Here is a 17,477-nt window from a genome sequence, read left to right as displayed (position 1 = left end):
TTAATTCTATTACATTATACATTAAACTTGTAATATATATTACACTTATAGGTGGAAAATTCTTTTTGTGATGATAATCTTGAAGTTGTCTTTCTTGAGGCATCCATAGTTTATAAATACCATCGTATTCTTTACACCGCAGGAAGAAATAATGCATTATTTGCTGTCTTTATTATTGTAATAAAACAACTGTGTTTGTAAATGACTAATTGTAAGATTAATTTAGGATTTTAAAAGAACAAATGTGAGAAATTTATCATTTTATTTTACGTATATAATGCATGTTAGGCTTTATTGTAATTGGGATGTTAATTTGTAACGCTAGGTCCACTTTTCACGCGGTTTGTGCACTTTCTGGCGAGTGAAACGCAAATTTAACACATCTTCGCAGTCATTGTGTGCTACGCCAAACGTCACATTTTCATATGGAGGCCTAGAAGTTCCCTTTGTGTGTCATACAATGCGATTGAACGGATAAATCCAGAGGAAAATATATTTTTTACTGATGAAAAGAAGGAAATATTCTTAGAAATTAAAGCTACCTTGTGTCATTGAGATATTGATAATTGCAATCGTCATATATTGTACCATATGAGAACTTGAAGCAAACATTTGTGACGTCACTGTAGCAAACTGGTGGCGAAATGCTTAATTTTTCTTTATTTTTCACCTTATTTTTTTACCTTAGATTGGGGATAAACCAATGACTTTAGTGCTTTCATAATGTATCCCAATTTTATAGAAAATTTGATGTAACGTTTTTTTTTTAATAAAGAAATTTGCTAGGGTGATGCTTTAACATCACACCTTTCTGCTTCAAGTTCAAGCTCACTTTGGGTACAAGTCCTGTCAACTTCAAATGTTGTAATTTCGAAATTGGGTACGAATGTACTGAATGTTAACTGACCAGCAGGATGCTTATAAAGTGTTTCTCTTTAATCAGTCAGAAATTAATATCCTCTTTACTGTTCTGCTTTCTTTTTCCCCTTCTTCTCTGTTTTTTTTTCTTTTCTTTTTTCTTGCGTGTAACGTCAAAGGCTGGATTAAAGATTTTGGTTTGAGCAGCAGCTCCCTGTTTTAAGACTAATTCTTTATTAATGATTCTGCAGATGAAAATTCTGCTTGGTATAATATTATCATGATAAGTGTTTCTTTCAAAAGTTTTAAGTACACTAATTTTGGCGTTCCATACTACGTTTAGAGGCTATTGAAGATATGAATAATCATTAGTGCATCGTGTTAGCAACATACGACCAACTTCATTGGTTGTTGCTTTACCTTCTAGCCAATCAAATTGAATGACTCTTAATCAGAGGGTGATTTAATAAACACACATGTCATGTCAATTCAAAACAATCCAAGCTACGACTCACATTTAGCTATATTAATGATTTCAACCATCTTTGAATAAAAATAAGACATCATATGACCAGAGCACACTGCAAGGTATTCATGTTCTTTATACTAGGCGTAATCTCAAGCCTACAGTTCCTTCTAAACGTGTGTTATATATCGATGTTTTCGGAGTCCAGCACTGCGAACTTGGAATTGGAATGGAGTGAAATTAGTTAGGAACTAAGTTACGAAGGGCTAGGTCTACAGTATTGCCTAGCTAATGCTTCTCAATCTAAGCTTACTGTACGTAGTAAGTATGTCACAGTGAAACCTTCGTGGTACGCCATTTCTAAGCCAGGTAGTGTAAATTATAGTTGATGTAGGCCTAATGCCAATTACGTACGTTGTAGTCGAGGTGTTTGTGTGTCACAACATGCTACCAGGTAGTGTAAATTATAGTTGATGTACGCCTAGGCCCTAATGCCAAATACGTTGTAGTCGATGTGTTCGTGTGTCACAACATGCTACCAAGCTTAATTTTTTTAAGCATCAAAACCTAGTCTAGTTCTAACTTACCAAACAACCACTACAGAAATACTAATAACATAATTCTAGAACTGTCACAGTGTCAGTACCACTAGGCTACGCAGGATAGGTATGAAAATGGTTCAGTAGTATAGTAACATGGTTCAGCAATTTCTTTTTTTCAAAATCTTAGTGAATTGGGAAGAAATGTACTTATCCTAACCAGCAGGTGAAACACGAGTAGTTAGAAGCCTCGGTGTTGCTGCCCACACTTGTCTAGGCCTAGGCTAGCTGATCATTTTGAGGCAATGCTACTGAAATCCTTATTTCATGAAGCGCTGAAAGTATATAATAAATTGAGTAACTTTTAATGGAAATTGAACCACAACATTTGCAAAAATCTGTTGGCTTGATAGGTTTCCCAGGCTGGTATTCATTTTGTGAGGTGGCTTCCTCTGTTTTTTGCTACTGCCTCACAAAAATATTACCAACATCGCTGTCCCACCTTTTCCTTTTCAGACAAGGAATAAAAAATACAATGATATAATGCAATCCAACTTTCTTAACTCATGCCATTATCTGACATTGAAAAGTTGGTTGGGAACACTAAATCATATCAACAAACATATTTAACATAGCATGTTTATCTTATTTATTGTTAGGGTGATTAGGATGTTTAACATAATTTTCTGCGTGACCATCCCCCCTACCCCTGCCCAGGTATGCTCACGCCCTCCAGAGTCACAAACCAGTTAACAACTCTCACAAGAGAAATCCCAGGAGAAACCCTGTGATATGGTATTACCCATCTGCTTTTCGCGATAGTCTATATCAACACGAATCAAAATGGGAGGCTACAAACATGACCAATCATTATTAAGTTAAAATAAGAAAAAAAAAATTCCCAATTGAAATTGAAAAACTTGCTTTATTGAAAGAAAACACGCTGGTTATGCTTCATTCCATATTAATTCCATTTGATATTTTCAAAGATTGTGTATGCCTTGAGAAATCCATGAATTCCTGATCACAATATCCAAGATGCCAACAGCAGGGGAGACTAAGATCAAGCCTACCAGCCGCTACAATCTCAGGAACAACCCTCTCCCCAAGACCAAGTCAGTGGCTTTAAGGAAGAAGACCACAATTGATCCTGAGAAAGAGAACACTGAATCACATAACATCTGTGGACCAGTGACAAGATCTAAAAGGTAAGTCTAACTGTGACCCTCTCTCTGTACATACATGCTTACTACAGGCATGAGCTTTTTCCGCAAATTCGCGGAATATCTGTGATTTCTACCTCGGGGACAAAACCTAATATTCTAACACACTGTAGCATACTCAAACTGGAGCCTATACCGCAATTTTTGCAAAGTTCCTTGATTTTTGTTTTACCCCAGGCTCATCCCTGTTACTAAAAAGAAAGTCTGAGACAAAATGGTGACATGTTTGTAAGTTACATGCTGTTTGGAAAAAAAGATGTGTCACAATTTTTTGAACTTTTCTTTTACATCCCCATAGAAACATATTTTTTGCAAAGATATGAATTTCTTTAAATTTGGGTTTTTCTTACAAGATATTGGCAATGGCAGGATGGATGATGTAATCAGGGCACTTCAATGTAAATTGTCTTTGTTTTTCTTTAATAATTTGTCAATCATTTATCCGCAGAGTCCTGAAAAGAATATTTCTACAAAATAAAAAGATACATTAAACTATATAATTCTAATCTCTTAGCACTGTTGGCAGCTATCAGCAAACATTTCCAAATAAGTCATGCTTCAAGGATAAATCAACAAAAAGATTATTATAGTGTTAGAAATGCTTTAGAATAGCATTTCCTCTTATGACATCACATTCCTCCTATTTAATCCAACTTCTTGGAGTAGTTGAAGGTTTTAGCCAATCAAAATAGGTTGCATTCAATCAACCATATTTGAGATAGGGGCAAGATTTGAGATGGGGGTTTTCAACCAGCATTGTGGAATGTTTTGCTCTTCATAATATAAGTTTCACATTGTTTATCACCAGAAAAACCTATTCAGTGTAGTTACTCATGAATGTATGTGTGTAGTATGCATTGGACTCACAGCCTGAAATTACTGTAAATGGTTCAATTCACAGGCTAGGAATTAAAGGAGAAAAAGTAGTAGGGAAGTAGTTTGGCTGCTTGCAAGAGATCTTCAGTGAAATACAAGTAAAATTTAAACTTACGTTTGCTGTTAGACATGAAAAGTAATGTGCAGTACTAGTGTGACAAACTGATGAAATGATGGAGTGGGGGGGGGGGGGGTTGGCTGCAAAAGTGCAGATTGAGATTCCTTTGTCCAACATGTGTTTAAGTATAAGCTCCTATAACGAAAGCATTTTGTTTTTCTTTTGACAGTAAAATTCCAGTGAGTTCCTCATCTGCATTGAATCCCAAGAGAAAGACAGATACCAAGTCTAAACGAAGGCCAGTACCAGACTTTGCCAAACTACATAAAAAGTGGCACAATACATTTGAAAAGGTAAGTATATATATCTAATCACTGTATTCATAGTCTTAACATAAAATAAATTATTTTTAAAAAACATGCCCTTGCTGCATGCTGAGCTCATGCTAAGATAAAGGCAAATGTTTCTTTTGGAAGATTTGAGAATGTCTGTCAGACTTTATACATAGAAAATATATGTCAACTTGTTTTGCTGAATAATACTAAAATAACAACAATTTTAAATTTCAGTCTGGTATTTTTATGGCATAATGAGACTTTGTCCTGTGTTCCCAAGTTATCACACTTTCCAATCGCCAATGGTGTAACAATTAGTAACTCTTATTGGGTATCCATGGCTAGTTTATTTGCTTATTGTGGTTTATTTAACCAGTACAGTTGGCACATTGTGGGAGTTATCGTTACACAAAATACAACCAAACGTGTTACAGTGCATGGACACAGAAACACTTTCTTCTGACTGTGAAGTCTAATTTAACACTCATCAACATCTGTGGATAGATTGGAAGAGAGCACCTTTAAGAACTCTCGCTTAGTTTGATCAATTGTAGTTTTAATCGGATCTATCTCCAACATGTTTGGCCAAAAAAAATTACATACTTTAACAGCTTTGTAGTAAATTCTTCAAGGAGAGCCAACTTGTCCTTCTAACCTATGTTGAATATCTGTTTTGTTTTTCTTTTGTTCTCTCCTCTTCAGGGCAAAGCTGTTAACAAGAAAACGTGCACACAGGTCAGTTCTAGTGCTGGATAACAAGGGTTCTTAGTTCGATTTCTGCACGGGTTAGAGGGAAACATGGCATATTCGCAATGAATTTTAAAGAAAAACAAAAACATTTTCTGCTGATTTGTCATCATGACACATCGTTCACTTTACTGTTGCCAGATGCCTTGTTTGTGTCTTCAGTTTCTTGTCAAGTCCTATCACATCCTCATAAATCATCAATTGTTTACTAGATATCTATCATGGATTCTGTCTCCTTTGTTTTACATCAGGTCAGAGAGTTTGACTTGACTAGACCAGGAACCCACTTCAAGAGTGCATACTATGACAACGGGGATGAAAAATCTGAGAGAGAACCATTCAAAGAAGATCATGAGTCTCTTGAGAGCATCCTTACCGAGAAGGGCATCTCACAGGAGCAGACCAGAGCCCACCGCAACACAATAGCAGCAACCACAGGTACGGGAAAGTTTCTTGCTCCCCCAAATACCATTACATAACCCTCTTCCCAACACACATACCCAACTACATGTTTTATCATTCATGTAGAGTAAAAATCAAAATAACATAAAAACTGTTTACAAACTGCTTATCCACTAGAGAGCCTGTGTAGGAGAATGTGTAAAAGTAAGTTGGCCTGACGTTTCGATCCTAGCAGGATCTTCCTCAAAGGCTAAATGACAGGTGCTCACTTGTCATTTAGCCTTTGAAGAAGATCCTGCTAGGATCGAAACGTCAGGCCAACTTACTTTTACACATTCATGTAAGTAAGCGCCAATTGCTACTATTTCTCTTGCCCCAAAAGACCTTTGTCATTAACTAGTATGGTATTTAGCCTAATCCTTGAATGGCAATGATAATTTTCTTGACTGGTATTTATTATAAATAAAGTAAGAGGTAGATAGATCTCCTGTGAAAATGCAAGGTGTCAAATGTCTGAAGCTCCTTATCCTTGTACATGTAACCCACTGCTTTAAAGACGATGGAAAACAAATAACCCTTCCACTCCTTCTTCTCGTGGACTGCTCGTGTCTGTGTTATCTCTATTGTATTTAATAACCGTTGCCTTGTGTATCTGTTCGCGCACTCACCATCTGGACTTTAGGAATAAAACGGTCCGCACCTATTAGGAAGACATTGGAGAGTATTCCAGTCCCTCAGAGCAGAGGTAGGAAGCCAGAGGAGGCCAAAGGACCATTTGATGGTGCAAAGAAAGAAGATGCCCCACGGAGAGCTAGGAAGTCTCTTGTGCAACAGCAAAGAGGTAAGATTAAGAATTGGGAGGGGTTTTTCCTGCTCTTTGACAGTTTCATATATTTATTTGTCATATCCAAGTAAGGATGATGAATATTCAGAGAACATTTCTGTAAATTGGGAGGCCAATCAGCATTGAGAAATGTCCAAATGTATATGAATATGCAGAAGCAAAGGTTGAGTCGGTGAATTTGATTTCAATATAGTGACAGGTAATTATTTGTAACTGGAGCCTGGCTGTGATTGTGGTAGCTTACACAATATGGATGATAAAGAGTGACAAATACATAAATGGATAAGAAAATACATTTAGAAGACCTTTTTTAATTTCTGTTGTAGATATGGGACTGGAATTTCATCCAGACTGTGGGGCACTAGCCAGTATTCTGAACAACACTGGTATTCATCATAACAGAGGTGCACCACCAGCATCCAGGCAAACGTTTGCTACCTCCAGGGGTGTTGGCGGACCAAGGGCAAGCCTTTTTGGTGGGCAGGTGAGTAATTAATTCCTGGTAATTATCATATCCAGTACTCATTTTATATCAGAGATGCTGACCTTCAACAGATGTGCATTTGTATGTTACATTATGTTCCTCAAACTTATTTTTTGTATTACATGCTTGGATTTGCTCTCATTTACATGACTCTGCAGATTTTTTATCATTGTTTAAATTTCTGTAGATTCCCCAGAGCAATTTGTAAAGGCAAATCAATGATAGCTTCTTATTTGCATATGGAATGAAGTGGTGAAAGAAAGCTATGCCTGGGTATAGCAAATTTGCCACAAAACGAATGAGCACGATGATATTACATGCAACCTCAGTTATTGCCTGTGTTTGATTCCTCTGGGACCCTTGGCATATGCAATCTGTAGCGTATTCCTTAATTTGTGAACCCTGTTATCTCATACTACCAGCCTCTGAGTCAGAAAAGGACCTCTATCTACTACCAATCTAAGAAGGCTGCCAAAAATGTCTATGAGGACTACACCAGTTTGGTGATGAGACGACTTACTTTGGGCGAGGAAGGGACTGTTCCTGCCCCATCTCGGGTGAGCAGTCACAACCCGGCAACGAGGACCAGTATATACCGTAAGCCACACCAAGGATCCAAGAAACCCGCAACCAATGCTGTGAATGTGGTGGAGATCAGTGCGAGTAGGGGCACCCCTGGGAGGGTGCAGATCCCTCTTCAGAAGAAATCCAACATGGCAACCAGTGCCATGAAAACTCCTCGGACTGTGAGTCACTTATCTGATTTTAAAGGATCGGCTGGATTCTATTACAGTTACCTTAATGAATCAACTTGACATCAACCAAGACTGAAAGGCTGAAAGTGGGGAAGGTTTGTAAGGAAGTGGGATGGGAAGGCAGGGGCGGTTGGGCAATGCTCTGTTAGAAAAATGAACACAATTCATGAAGCGTGATTGCAAAATTATACATGGGGTTTGACCAATTTTAGCCTTAATTTATCTAAATTAATTTATCAATTGTTTGAATCCAAGGTCTTTCCAGAAATCACGTATAAAGTGTCTGTTTATGTGACACTGCATTATGTAGTCAAGTAACTTCAAGATGTATTTTAGTGTTCTTTTCTAGGCTTCCCCAGTGTCAAATAAACTGCCTAATCCTCATTTCCACTCAAACATTATGTAGTCAAGTAACTTCTAAGATGTGTTTTACTGTTCTTTTTTCAGGCTTCCCGAGTGCCAAATCCTCATTTCCACTCAGTGTTGCAGAAGCAGGAAATCACAAGCTCTCCTCTGCTATCCGGTTCACAGCAGGAACCAGAGTCACATTTCCGCAGTGCTTCAGTAAGTATGAACGATGTACTTCCTTAGCAGGAATAGTCGACTTTCATTTCAAGCAGTCAAGAAATTTGAACATTTGATTTGCTTTTTAACATCACATGAAAGACTGTATGGGGAACTAATATTTGGGATGAAGTGTTATCGCTAGTTCCTAGATACTTTATGTAGCTTTATGAGTTGGTGTACAATCTTACCAAACCTTGCAAGTATATGCTACCCAAAGTAAGACTGTAATTGATCACAATAAAAATACACACTTCTTTTAAGAAGCTTTTAAAAATAAATACATTTAATAACATCTTCTATATTTCTTCATCCACACAGTATTCAAAGCATTTTTATTTCAAAAGTATGCATTAGACAACTTAACAGCAAACTGGGAAAACTCATCGAATCTTGTTTTTTTTTTTTAAACTAGCATAATAAACTTCACATTCACAAAAAAAAAAAAAGGGTTCCGATTTTCATGTCAATTTGTTGACAAAACCTAGTTGGATGCTGTACTTGGATTATTTGCAATCAGAGCCGGCATGATACTAGGTGGGGTTTGGGAAATTTCAGGAAAACGTTGACCAAATGCAAATTTTAGCTGCTTCAATGTCGTTTTAACATCCGACTCTCTGTGTTACTCCTTGCCAACAGTGTTCAAAGAAAGTCCAGTGGGCAGAGGACACCATAGCTATCCCTTCAGCTGAGGTAAGATCAAAATACCATTGACTTCTATTCTAACAGGAGGAGTATTATCTTTGTCTGTCATTTGAAGTATTTGTCTATGAGTAGCAACTGAGACTAACACTAAGGTATACATGATATTGAAGAGATCTCAGGCTGGATGATTTTGGATGGGATTATCACAAACATAAGTGTATTATTGACTCCAATTTTTCTTGATATTGCATATTACAGTTGTTATGGCTTGTGTGTGCGTAACTGTGTCATTGTACGTTAAATCAAGGAGGTCCGCATAGAAGTGGAGCCTCAGCTCTAAAACTTCAATAGGTCTCTCAGTTGTGACATTATCGCCCCTTACCCTCCCCAACCCCACTCCCAGCTACCGTATAAATGATATGATAATGTAATCCTTGAGGTTGTCTTACTACACACTAATTTAATCCAAGCTTTGTCTTCTTGTCTTCTAACGCAGGAACTGGCGACTTCTCTCTTCTCGGACCAAGCTGAAAACCAAGTCTTCTTGCATGAGAGAAAACAGCAAGTTGTGAAACTCCAGGTAATTGGTTTATGTGAACAGATTTCTAGATGATGCATTATGGTTATTATTTGGACTCAACATTTTTCGGGTCCGTGGGAACATTTCCTACCAGGCGAACAATTTGTGGGCCCCACATCAATAATGCTCTAGTGTCGTCTGATTAGGTTTGTGCGTGTACAAACATGTCCAGACATGCAGTCTAGTGATCTTGTCATAAGAACCCACCCACACGAATCAAGGTTTGTGAATATCATGTCTGTATTTTAGGCAGATTTAAGGCCATCTACTACTAAGAATCTCCCTCTTACTGCGCCCACTTTCACAGAACCATTATGTTTTGGCAGACCCCCTAGTGGTTTGAGGACGGTGGGTTGCTTAACACTGATTATGGGATAGGATTGTAAATTGCAATCTACTTATTGGAGATTTTATTCTTTTGTTATTATTTTGGGAACCTCTGTGTCATTCTTACCTGGCCATGTACTATAAATGAAATGAAATGAAATAAATTGCAGCCTTGTGTGATTACCCTCAATGAGTCTAAGATCATAACTGCTGACAATGGTTTCAATACTACTGATAATTAAGTTAGTAATTAATTATTTATTACTACCCAGAAAAAATGTCTCTTCGGCTTCTGTCACTCGAGGATGGTTTAAGAAGGGAGTGCTTCAATTACAGTTATTGGAGATTAATCACAAATTTAATCAATCAAAAAACATTGTTTCTTTTGCTGAAATTTTCACAACTCCTTTTCTAGGAGATGGAAGAACTTGAGAAACAACTGGAACTGGAGATTCAGATGCTCTCTGAGATGGATGAATTAAAGGAAGATGAGACCAAAGTTCCAGAATCGGTGGAAGATGTACCATCTGAGATGCCAAGCAAACAGAGACTGCCACAAAGTTTAGACTCAAGAACATTTAGTAAAGACGCAAATAGGCTTGAAGCTTTGACCGTTGAGGGGCAAGCAGTGCAAAGTGATGAGTTGTTAGCACACAGGAACAATAGACAAGGTGATCCATCGACCATGTCATACGAACACTCTTTATCGATGCCACAGGGTGGTGGCTCTTCAACCATGCAATACGGTTATCATTCGACTGCTCCTTACGGTCAGAGTGGAGATTATAACTCTAGGAATAATAATAGTAGTAACCTGCATATCCCTGCAGACTCTCAGGACATTCAGACATCACATCAAGGTAATGTAGTGACAGTTGTCGAGAGGATGAATAATACAGGAACAGAACCAGTTAATATGAAGTCACATCTATCAATACCACCAAAAACTGCATGGATTCATTCTGATGAGCAACAACGCAGTGTTATTGTGCCCACACCGTCGCAGAGGGCAGAACCTGCCCCTTTAAACCACCAGCCGGTGGTACTCCAGCAAATCTCTCGTGGGGAAAGCAGTTCTTCTATTCCTGTAAGAGGGGGGCACCCAGAGGTTCAATTTTTACAGACCACAGTAGGAATGGTCACTAATGATGGACCACAACTAATGAGAGTGAATTCTAAAGTGGGTAACCAACTGCTGACCCATCAAGGTAGCCAGATTTATGCTAACAGAGTCACTACTGGTCTTCAGCCTGGATCAGAAGCAGAGGTAGTTAACCAAAGAGGAAACTATTCATTTCAGACTGTTAACATGAATTCTTTGGAAGGAAATTTTCAAAGCCCTGTGTCTGTCCTACAGATGAGACATCATGGCAACAATGGGCAAATCAATATTTCAAGGACACCACATTCTGCCTGTACAAAACCAAGTAATGCAACATTGCCAGTCTCACATTCCTTGCAGGACAGATTAGACAATTGCATGCCTGGATTAGGACATAATGTCACTGGACCATTGTCTAGGCCACAGGTTAATTCTGAGGAACCTTTTCGATTGGCTGACGTTCCTTATCATCGTCAAATACCTAGTGTTCAATTCCCTTCTAATGCAACCATGGCGCCATCTTTGCAACTGGGGAGCACTTCTACCTACACCCAACAAGTTTACCGACAACCTATACCTACTTTGGCTTCTGCTGGCGCACAAAGAGCTCCCATGGCCAATCACGGTGCCTTCCAGATGCAGTCTTACTTGATGCAACAGCCGTTGCTACAACGGGGTGGAATACTTTATTCTCCAATTGGACTTGCTCCCAACCTGGCTAAAATGGTCACTTTTGCACCGCCACAAGTGTTAGGACCCCAGTCTGAGGCAAAGAAATGTAACTTCCGTACTACTCCACACCCAGGCATTCTCAAGAATAAAGGACCTCAACAGAGGAGTGATCTTAGCCTTGAAGATGTTCAAGGTAAACTTAACTTTGATGAAGAGCAAGATAAACAAACTTCTTCGGTTTACACCAAGAACTCATCGACTGTGTACTCCCCTGAGACTTCCAATAAATTGTCAGCGCCTGCAGAACATCGCCATTTGAGACCAACTCCAGTGAAAGAACATCCAGCAACTAGTCTACAATCAGATATAAATGACTTTCTGTCATCCATAAAGCCTACCGGTCAAAGAGCCCAGATAATACCAGATACCAGCAGGTCTCATAAGGCTGGTTCATTATCTCTGAGAGGACAGATGCCTCCCCATCAAGCCTTTGCATCAACTGCAACAGCTATCAGAGGTAGGAGTAAAATCAGTAAATATATGTATCAAAACTTGTAACAGGTTTCCTCTGGAAGTAGCTGTGTTTTTCTTGGAACTTATCATCTTTAATTCACTAGAAATACCAGAGTAGACATCTGTCATGACTTGTATCACATATTAGGTAAATGTTTTTTAAACAGTAGTGATAGTCTGTTACATTTACAAGTCAAAACAAAGGTCAGCTCTCTTTGAGACGACAAGAAATGTAAACATCAGTTGTGACTTAAATTCAGTAAAAATACAAGAAAATTTCTGTTGAACCATGTTTGACGGGTTAGAGAACCTAAGCTTGTGACAAAAACCCAGCTGCTTGAAATATTACAAACTCACACAAGGGTAGACCAAGACCCATGAAAAACCTTATAACACATTGTGAGGGACTTTACAGTAAATAACAACTTAACAGTAAATAACACTGACAGGTTCACTATTTCTTATCTTCTTTATTTTGTTTTGAGGAAGTTTTTTAGAGCCCTCAATTTTCCGTTGTAGTTTTGTCTAATACGTTAAAGAATGTTTTCTTAAGTTTGGAAACAATTCAACGAATTTGTCATATTTCTCATTTGTTCAGTTTGTCACATCTCTTTTATAGATAAAACAGAGCTGATCTTCAAGGAGGCATTGCTTGACCAAGAGTGCTCCCTCTATTCCATTAGTCACCATGGAAACCATGGCAAAGGAAGAGCAGATCTCAATCCAGTCGCCAAGATATTGTCAGATCAAGATGACATGGTAATTTTGTACTAGGGTTTTGATTTCAACTAACTTTTCTTCCATGTTTTTTGCTGTGCTCCAATTTTTTTTTTTTTCACCTTTTTTTTTTTTTTTTTTTTCCTCTCCTTTTTGCTTTGTAAATGAGTGTACCTGTTTGTTCCTTCCCTTCATTCGGATTGTTTGCGCTGTCATAAAAGTCAAGGAGAAAACATGAAAATCGGGAGAGAGAGAGTTTTGTGGCCAAGAGAAGCTGCCCAAGTGTCTAAATAAGTGAAAAATAATTAAGAAAATGTTATATAATGTCAGCAGACCTATTCCAGTACATATGTTGTACACATGTCTATTCCAGTACATATGTTACTAACATGACTTGATGCATTGACCTCATGGAATTCTTGTCTATTCCTGTACATATGTTGCTAACATGACTTGATACATTGACCTCATGGAATTCTTGTCTATTCCTGTACATATGTTACTAACATGACTTGATACATTGACCTCATGGAATTCTTGTCTATTCCTGTACATATGTTGCTAACATGACTTGATACATTGACCTCATGGAATTCTTGTCTATTCCTGTACATATGTTGCTAACATGACTTGATACATTGACCTCATGGAATTCTTGTCTATTCCTGTACATATGTTGCTAACATGACTTGATACATTGACCTCATGGAATTCTTGTCTATTCCTGTACATATGTTGCTAACATGACTTGATACATTGACCTCATGGAATTCTTGTCTATTCCTGTACATATGTTACTAACATGACTTGATACATTGACCTCATGGAATTCTTGTCTATTCCTGTACATATGTTACTAACATGACTTGATACATTGACCTCATGGAATTCTTGTCTATTCCTGTACATATGTTGCTAACATGACTTGATACATTGACCTCATGGAATTCTTGTCTATTCCTGTACATATGTTACTAACATGACTTGATACATTGACCTCATGGAATTCTTGTCTATTCCTGTACATATGTTGCTAACATGACTTGATACATTGACCTCATGGAATTCTTGTCTATTCCTGTACATATGTTACTAACATGACTTGATACATTGACCTCATGGAATTCTTGTCTATTCCTGTACATATGTTACTAACATGACTTGATACATTGACCTCATGGAATTCTTGTCTATTCCTGTACATATGTTACTAACATGACTTGATACATTGACCTCATGGAAATAATTCTTGTCTATTCCTGTACATATGTTACCAACATGACTTGATACTTTGGTCCTGGAAAATGTTTAGATAAAAGTAGGGAAACAACCCTGGTAGAAATGCAGTATCACCCGTTGGAAGCAGTGGCAACATTTGACCAAGAATCGCTGAGTAAAATGCTCTTTTTCTGGGAATCTGTTACTGACAGTATACCCCTCTACCAGGGAACCATCACCTATGCTATTTAGAGCTCATCATACATAACAGAAGTAGCTATTAATATTCTATCCTTAGTACATCACTTGCAAGACTGCAAGCCATAATTGTCATAGTTTTTGTTGTCACTGTAACCAATCCTATTGTTTATACTCACAACTGTATCCGTGCGCCCTCAATCTAACCAAGAGATCTGTATGGTTACATCCATGTAGCTGCACCGAATCATGGGCTGCTAACATCTCAGTAAAGTTTGAATCTCTTAAAAATTAATGTGATGTTTTATGATTTCATTTGCAAATCTCTGAAGTTTATACTAAAATTTCTTGCTACTGGCATGATTTATTCTTCATGGTACCATATCTTGGATTCAGTCATGGAGTATGGTAGCCTCAGATTGTCGCTTCAACACACACTGTAGCATCACAGCTCCTGTGAAAAATGTTGTGTCCCGAGATGATAAGAGTTTTAGTAAGCAAATGTATAGCATTTAGTTTTATTAGCTTCAGGACAAAACAGACATTTGGATGATCTTAATAAAAAATCTGTCACAAATTAAGATGACTCCTGAACATTTTACTAGGATTTGTTTATCTTCTTTTACTAAAGCTTTATAAATTTTCATGTATCCTTTTCTCTTTTTGTCTTATTCTTGAAGTGAGTTTTGTGTCATTTCCTTTGTTCCATGAAAGTTTAATTACTGATTTAACGATTGATTTTGTAAATTAATGTTGGTATGGGTACTAAATGCTTAATCAAACTTGCCATTTTAAAAGATCTAAAATCAGTGATTAGTTTGCCTAATGTGTCCAGTTATGTCTTTTGGATAAGATCATTCCCCACAATCTGACGAGTGTGATGGATTGTAGCCCTCACAACCGTTTAATAGCATCTTTTATTTTAGTCATCAGTTGTTGCTGTTTACAGAGGTATATCTAGTCTTATGCACCTCACACTGATCATTTCATGTAGTGTTGCCACTGATGCGTGGGGTTCAAGTGGCAGAGAGATGCCACAAGTTGATAACCGGGATTTTAATATCTAATTCCGTTCATTCTTTCCTCTACAGCATTTCTGTCCCATACTGGATGATGATGGGGATGATGATGATGGTTGCTAATTATAATGCTCATCTGATCACCTCCTATCAGTAGTCTTTAAATATTGCATAAAGCTTTGGTCAAGAGCTCCTGAGTAATTTTTACAATATTATTTCTGGCACTGTACAGGATAGATTTCAAAACAGAATTGAAGCCTGCATGAATTACAATAAAAGCTGTTTATTTAGATGTCTATCACAAAATTACAAAAGTTAAATCTCCATCTTAGTGTGTGAGAAGAACAGTAGGCCTATGTTGGAAGGGTTGACTTGAAAGAGTGAGGTTGGAGGTGGATGGGTGGGGTGGGGTGGCTGATGGGTTTTGAAGCATACCAAGAGAAAGAAGCCCTTGTTGATGAGTGTGATATATCATTTATGATGTTGATAAATATTCTCATTTGTGGTTTTATAGTTCCATCATGCAAGTGTCATGAAAACAGGAAGTAGACACATTTACCAAGTTAAAATCTAACTGAAGTATTTCCCCAAATTCTGAAAGAACATGACATCTAAATGGGTAAAATTTACATATGAATGTATCTTGTTCGATCGCTGTACACAGTGTCGTATTTCCTCGCTATCATTGTTGGAACCCGGTAGTTATCTGCTACTTTAAAGAGAACAGCTACATGCAAAGATTAGTAGATATACCCATCCAAATGTCTTATTTCTGAATCTGAATGTGTTTATTAAGAGTCATATTTCTGGGGAAGAAACCTCCTGGCTTTATCAGGAAAACGGAATAATATTTAATGGTCTTTGCTGTTAGCTCAGTACTTGCTTCTGATGCATTACTTGCTGCGAGAGGGATTTATCATTCTTCGGTGGCAAAGTAACGTGACATTTCAAAGGAAAAATGTTGGCACGATTGCTAGTTGAAACAAGACATATGTTGGCGCATATTAATGAATGTGGAACTACATAGTTGTACAGAAATTTGACAGCAACAAAACGATCAACTTGAGCCACTGGAAGAGCCCTTTGTGTACATATCAAATTCAGCAGGTTTTTTGTATAATACTTTGCTTCTTTTCTAAAATATGCAATGTACACAATTTTATTTGTAAAGCTGTAAATAGATTTCCAGTGTACAAACAGGGTGCTCAGCTATGTATGATGATCATGTGTATAATTTTGATGGCCAGATTGGCTTCTTTTTATTAATTAATTAATTAGTTAATTAATTAATGTGTAAATAAGAATATCTCAGTGTTGTTTAAAACCCTTAAAGGAGTATTTATAGTTTACCTAAACAATTTGACTATTCCAACTGTATGTATACTAACCTGCTATGTGAATTTGTTTAGTGAATACTGTCACATTCATCACAATGTTTTGTGATTACATACTACACAATAGTACCAAGAAGATGGTAGAGTTAAAGGTAGTCTGTATAGGCCCCAAACTATAGTACGCTATAATTGCTAGAAGTTTTCAAAAGTACTCACCTGGAGGTCTTTACTCTCCAAATTGTTCTCAGACATTTTTAAAAAGGAAAACACAAGATCACAAGATGACAAGATTAATGTAATATTTCATTTTTTTTATAATCCCTATGCTACTTTTGCGGGTGAAATAACAGTTTATTTTTCGTTGTCCTTTCCTTCAGTTCATGGTAGTGTATGTTGGGCATGTTAAAATGTATATTCAGGCATTGTGATGTTGTCTTAGTCTCTCTTACTTCATGAAACACAAGAAAATGATTTGAGAGCTCTTACTATATGGTCGTTGGTATTGCTGCCAATTATGCTAGAGAGTTAGAAAATGGTCACCCATGCTTAAATTGCAGCAAGAAAAATTAATCTGCCAATCTGACAGTATTTATCCACAGTGAGATATTTAATTGACCATTATACTCAATAACTGGCAAATTTCACTCACATGAAACAAGAACTGTATTAGCCAATCTCTGTTATCACTTGCTATGTAAGAAATGAATGCATGTATTCTATGTTTATGTTATTTGACCTGACCTGGGGAAAAACTGCTCATGCTTAGTTGCTTGTTGTACCTTTTTGTGGCACTGTGTGCTTTTATGATAGTAATGAATACATATGCTATGTAGTCAAAGCTTAAATATATAGATAATATTCATTTGCCAAACAGTAATATATCTTGTTTTGTTTTTTCCTGTCTTGAAAGAAATATTTGCTTATTAAGAATAGTGCAGCCACTCTCCTTACACCACTTTGCATTGTTTCATACTTAAGTTTGAATTTATAACATACAATCT

General features: G+C 37.3%; 1 protein-coding gene across 3 annotated transcripts; it reads left to right on the top strand.

The window, feature by feature from the left end:
* The first annotated feature begins 1,299 nt into the window (after nucleotides 1-1,299).
* LOC139958589 (uncharacterized) lies at nucleotides 1,300-17,353 on the top strand. Of its 3 annotated transcripts, none has more exons than XM_071955744.1 (14): nucleotides 1,300-1,446; nucleotides 2,853-3,071; nucleotides 4,250-4,373; nucleotides 5,058-5,090; nucleotides 5,354-5,540; nucleotides 6,187-6,345; nucleotides 6,675-6,832; nucleotides 7,255-7,578; nucleotides 8,035-8,151; nucleotides 8,791-8,844; nucleotides 9,293-9,376; nucleotides 10,119-11,994; nucleotides 12,610-12,749; nucleotides 15,215-17,353. In XM_071955744.1, the coding sequence occupies exons 2-14, from the start codon at nucleotides 2,902-2,904 to the stop codon at nucleotides 15,263-15,265; spliced, it is 3,477 nt and encodes a 1,158-aa protein (XP_071811845.1). In that variant the 5' UTR covers nucleotides 1,300-1,446; nucleotides 2,853-2,901; the 3' UTR covers nucleotides 15,266-17,353. The 3 variants fall into 3 exon arrangements, with proteins under 3 accessions (XP_071811845.1, XP_071811846.1, XP_071811847.1); XM_071955745.1 differs by lacking the exon at nucleotides 1,300-1,446 and adding an exon at nucleotides 1,456-1,645; XM_071955746.1 differs by lacking the exon at nucleotides 1,300-1,446 and adding an exon at nucleotides 1,670-1,693.
* Nucleotides 17,354-17,477: the final 124 nt, after the last annotated feature.

This window comes from Apostichopus japonicus, chromosome 18 (genome assembly GCF_037975245.1).
Source record: "Apostichopus japonicus isolate 1M-3 chromosome 18, ASM3797524v1, whole genome shotgun sequence".
NCBI classification, from domain to species: domain Eukaryota; kingdom Metazoa; phylum Echinodermata; class Holothuroidea; order Aspidochirotida; family Stichopodidae; genus Apostichopus; species Apostichopus japonicus.
This window is presented reverse-complemented; position numbering and strand designations above follow the sequence as displayed.